Source organism: Cryptotermes secundus, unplaced genomic scaffold (assembly GCF_002891405.2).
Source record: "Cryptotermes secundus unplaced genomic scaffold, Csec_1.0 scaffold596, whole genome shotgun sequence".
Classification (NCBI taxonomy): Eukaryota; Metazoa; Arthropoda; class Insecta; order Blattodea; family Kalotermitidae; genus Cryptotermes; species Cryptotermes secundus.
In genome coordinates, this window is record NW_019738355.1 from 71,064 (window position 1) to 75,986 (window position 4,923).

Sequence of the window (4,923 nt, forward strand, 5' to 3'; positions counted from 1 at the left end):
GTAGCGATGTGGTATCCTGAACAATTTTAATATTTTTAACGTTTGACAATGTATATGATAGATACATATTTTAGTTATTTTAATGTGTGAACATGGCATGCAATGAACTGGTTTGACGTGGATAAGTAAGCACCTGAAGATGGCATTATTATGCCGAAACATGTAGTGCGAGGGAGAGAAGGAGATAAATGAGTGTATGCACTGCAAGACGGATTAAATAAATCATGGACTTAAATCAGTGCAACAGGACGCTAAAATATAACATACTTAAAATTGTTTACAATAGATTACAGTAGATTACAATAGTTAAGATTTCACATAGTGTGAGGTGGAATCCATGTTAGGTCCCCTCGGCACGTCGGCTTCCATATGTCCTATTGTACCTGTACTGGTGATAATGTTTATGGAGAATTTGATGGAATGAGGATTGGCAGGGGAAACCAAAGTACTTGGGGAAAACCTGCCCCAGCATCATTTTGTCCATCACAAATCCCATTTGAGTAGACCTCAGCGGTGAGAAGCCAGCGACTAACTGCTTAAGCTATGGTGCAGCCTTTGAGATAATACTGGTGAATTTGGTGATAGCATTGGTATGACATTTCACTGTAGACTCTACACTGCAGCATCTCATTACATCTGTTCTCCCTTCTTGGTGCAGCTTCTTGGCATCTGCAGTCTCTCCAGAATAGCCCATTTAGGTATATCTCCAACTGTGTTACCTTGGTTGCTGGAAGAAAGAAAGGAAAACTGTGCAGTAAGGATTCCCAAAACTGATTATTCATGAATTATGTGGTTATAATTGATCAGTGTTTGTCTCACACGAGAGAAACTCATCCACTTTATAAAAACAATGATCGAGTAGGTAAGTTTTCAAAGCGCTTTTGAACTTATATAGTACCTGTATCTCTTTAATATATAGTGGCAGATGATTTAGCAGTCGAAGTCCTACGTTGTTAAAGTTGTTCTTGCATAGACTTGTATTACATGGGACGATGTGCAAGTCATCTTTTTTCCTTGTGTTGTACAAGTGTAATCCTGAGTTGGTTGTGAATTCATTTGAATTGGATTTTATGTATATTAGAGTTTCATATATGTTCAAAGATGGTAGAGGTAATATATGTAATGATTTGAAAATTTGTTTACAACTAGTCGTTTTTGGGACCTGGGTCATAGTTCTTATAGCTCTTTTCTGTAATTTAAAGATCAATTTTGCATTTACCGAGTTGCCCCACAATATCAGTCCATATGATAACAAAGATTGGAAATGAGCATAATATAACGTGCAGACATTCTCTAGTCCAGTTACTCTTCTAACTACCCTTAGGCCAAAACATACTTTACGTAAGTTGTTCGCTAGCTTTTGCGTAGCATAGTCCATCTTAGATGCTTATCTAGCCAGACTCCCAGAAATTTTGAGTGATCTGTGTAGTTGATAACTGTGTCATAAATCTTTATTGGAGGACATTCAAGTTGTAGTTTTTGAGGATGATGCATTGCTGCATTGCTGACGTTCCGGATAACCTTTCTGTCGCCTTCTTCAAGGGGAGGTGATTTGTTTTGATCCATGTTGTCATAATAAAGAAACGACTGGTTGTTAAGTGATTTCTTTTATGGCGTAGACAGTGTCTCAAGCTACTTAGCATTGAACGGTAGAATGACTGGTCAATAATCCATTGGAAAGATCTGGAAAGAAGATGCCTAATCGAGATACAATCCTGGCATTTCCCTGGATGGACTGATGAAAACCACGGAAATTCTCGGTCATGATAGGCTGCACATCAGTCAATATCGGTCATGATCAGTCAAGATTCAAAACGGGCACCTACAAACTACAAGTGTAGAACGTTACCGAGCGTCAGTAGCGCACTCTGTGATAAAGACTTGATCTAATTCGATACAAAGTTCTGTCCGTTGCAACCGTTTGTCATTCCACTCCTACTAAAATCAGAATGAAAAGAATGACGTTCAAAAGTCACATTCTCCTGTCGAAACAAAATTTCATAGCACCCATCTAGCGTTGCTTTTACATTGTAACCTCTATCAATTGAACAATTCGGTTTTGGTGACGTACACTCGGCTTAAACTGCGATCTGAACCACTTGTAACCAGACATTAGTTTTCACAGTTCAGACTGTTCAGACACCTGCTCGTCAACAGTTGTGACGGTTGTGACCGGGTGTGACTTAATAACAATAGTGAGGTTAAGATGTGCAGTGTGACGGTTATCGCGATATTTGCTGTATTTCTAATTAAGTCGGGAGAAGGTTTGAATAAATATTCCGCAGAAGCAAATGCAAATCCAGATGTCACGAAAGAACCTTCCTTAAATTTTAGAAACTTGGAAAAACCATTTCGAATGGCGAAGATAAATGTGCTATGGTCAAAGGCACAACTAGTAAGGGGAAATATAATGATATATATTATTTTAAGTTTGGTGTATATGGAATGGTATTGCTGGCAAGTATTTCTACTCATTTATGGAAAAATCAATATTACCCTTTTAACGAACTGACCACATGGATCTGAGTCCATCTCGAGAAGTCAGCAATTGCTCAGCTACTCCAGAATTTCCCAACATCTCGCGTAGTCCTCAGGTTCATTACCGTGTTCAAAAGAACCCGTCACTGGTCCCTAACCCGAGCCAGATTTCTCCAGACCATCGCATCTTATTTTAAGGTCCGTTTTAATATTGCTCTCCCACCATCAAGATTTCTCCATTACAAAAAAAAAAAAAAAAAATGTAATTCCCATATGCCCTTTGTTACCGGATTCGGGATATTCGTACGGTTATTATATTAACACATACTTTACCAAATATTCTAAGCTTTCATGAAAATAATATTTGATGATACTGTCAAAATTAGTGTATGTGGGAGCAACTGTAATTGAAGTCTGTGACAGCAACTTTGGTGTACTTGAACTATTTATCGTCATTGGAGAACAGATTCGTCAGTAGAAATTTGGAGCCTGTGGCATCTTTATTAACTTTCTGTTATTGGATAAAATGAGAATGATCAGATACTTCCTATTGTGTTAGGCACATTTAATAAATGTAACATTTATGGAGTTAGTTGTGCTGCAGTCATCAGTTTGTTTCATCATCTTACAGACTAATTTGTAAGGTTGGGATCAAATTTGGGATTGTTGTTATATGGTAATTATTAGACTGCCCTTACAATTCTGGGCTCTTTATGGGAAAATGGTGGCTTTTCTTTTAGCAAATTCATCATTTCAACATCAAACTGAGCCATCTTGCCTTGTCCTACAAGTTGCTACAGAAACTGCATTAAATGTAAAGTGATGGAAAGCCTACCCCATTTAGAATAGTCACTAGATTGTTCATACTCAGAAAAATATTTTTTTCTTGCTTGTAGCAAATGTTTGGATCTGTTCACAATTTTACCATTTTATCTGAAATAATTTCTCCTGCAACATGTCTGTCCTTAATGTTGGCGGTATCAAAGCCTATTTCAAACAAAAATTTATAGAAAACAATGGGAGTATGATTTTATATTCTGAACACTTTATTGGACAGTGAGCTGAAGATAATCTGAAAAAAAAAAGTGATCTTAAATTTGTTTAAAATTAAAAGTGGTGTCGGACACTATAATGAAGTGTACCAAACAAAGGGAACTTTAATTATTCTAAATGTAAGACACTTTTTAGGTTCTTCAAAGTTATTGCAGTTTTCCCTCAGAAAATAAAGATATAATTAGGAAGCCATTATTAACCTTCATTTCACCAAGTATGGAATGCTTTCTTGATTTTTAAGAAACATGTTTATAGGTTTGGTGGCATGTTGATTCTGTGAAAAACATGACTTCAAGTTTTGGTATTTAAAATCAAATGTTATAGTGCAGCAGTTAGTATTTGTGTTTTGTATTTGGGAAATCACAGCATAAATTTTGGCTCAGTCTGGCCATCATGACTGTGGTATCATGATTTTTTTTCAGTTCCTCCACACACATTCTTGAAATGGGGCTCATTTATACTTGTCCTGACATTTGATGCTGTAATACCCATGTAGTTGATGAACCATTTTTAAGAAATCCAAAATGAAATAAGTAGCAATATATGTAGTAATACAAATTATGTGGCAATAGAGTCCAGAGGTTAAATATTTCTAATACCAGAGCCTATCATTCAGTCTAGTTCACGTCAGTGTGCATAGGAATTACTATATATGTGTCTGCATACAATTTTGGTAGTAGGCAGCACTTCTAGTGCTGCTTGTCTTTAATATGATAAATTTCTTCCACAGAGGTTAACAGAACCAAAATTGAAATCTTTGTTCAGTGAATTGAAGATTCATGATAAAGAGGAAGTGACATGGAAGAGGCTAAAGGCTGAGGGTTTAGACAAAGATGGACTGAAAGAAGCAGAACTTCGCAAGAAGTTAACTGGTAAGCGCCACAGTTGTGTCTCAGAATTGAAGTTTTCTGAAGTGTCATTCCAAGATTAGACCTACACAGATAAGCTAGTCATTTTAAGTTTGTAACATTTAAATGATTCTGAATGTTATATTTTAGCATCCTGTTGCACTGATTTATGTCCATGATTTATTCTAACCATCTTACAGTGCATACATTTATTCACCTTACTCTTCTCTCTTGCACTACATGTTTCAGCACAAAAGTGCCATCTTCAGGTGCTTTTCGATGTACGTCAAACTCCTTCATCGCATGCCCTGTTGTCTTTATACTAAAATATATACTCGTCATATATATTGATAAATTTCAAATATTAAAAATATTAAAACTGTTCAGGATTTGTCATCCTTATGTCGTATCTCAATACGCGAGTCACACCTATCTTCCTCTATCGAAGCATTCTTCCTACGTCTTGTTCCTGTGACTGCATGTGTTATACTGCTGGGCCTGCTAGGTATGTGTGTGTGTGCTGTCTTCGTTTTGATTGAGTTAT

General features: G+C 36.6%; 1 protein-coding gene across 1 annotated transcript in view; it reads left to right on the top strand.

Moving 5' to 3' along the window:
• Positions 1–2,125: 2,125 nt before the first annotated feature.
• The window catches only part of LOC111870824 (alpha-2-macroglobulin receptor-associated protein), a 12,189-nt gene continuing 9,391 nt past the window's right edge, over positions 2,126–4,923 (top strand). Inside the window, exons 1-2 of the mRNA XM_023863393.2 lie at positions 2,126–2,395; positions 4,262–4,403. Coding sequence (XP_023719161.1) covers positions 2,207–2,395; positions 4,262–4,403 — 331 coding nt within the window. The 5' untranslated portion in view covers positions 2,126–2,206. The remainder of the gene's footprint in view (positions 2,396–4,261; positions 4,404–4,923) is intronic.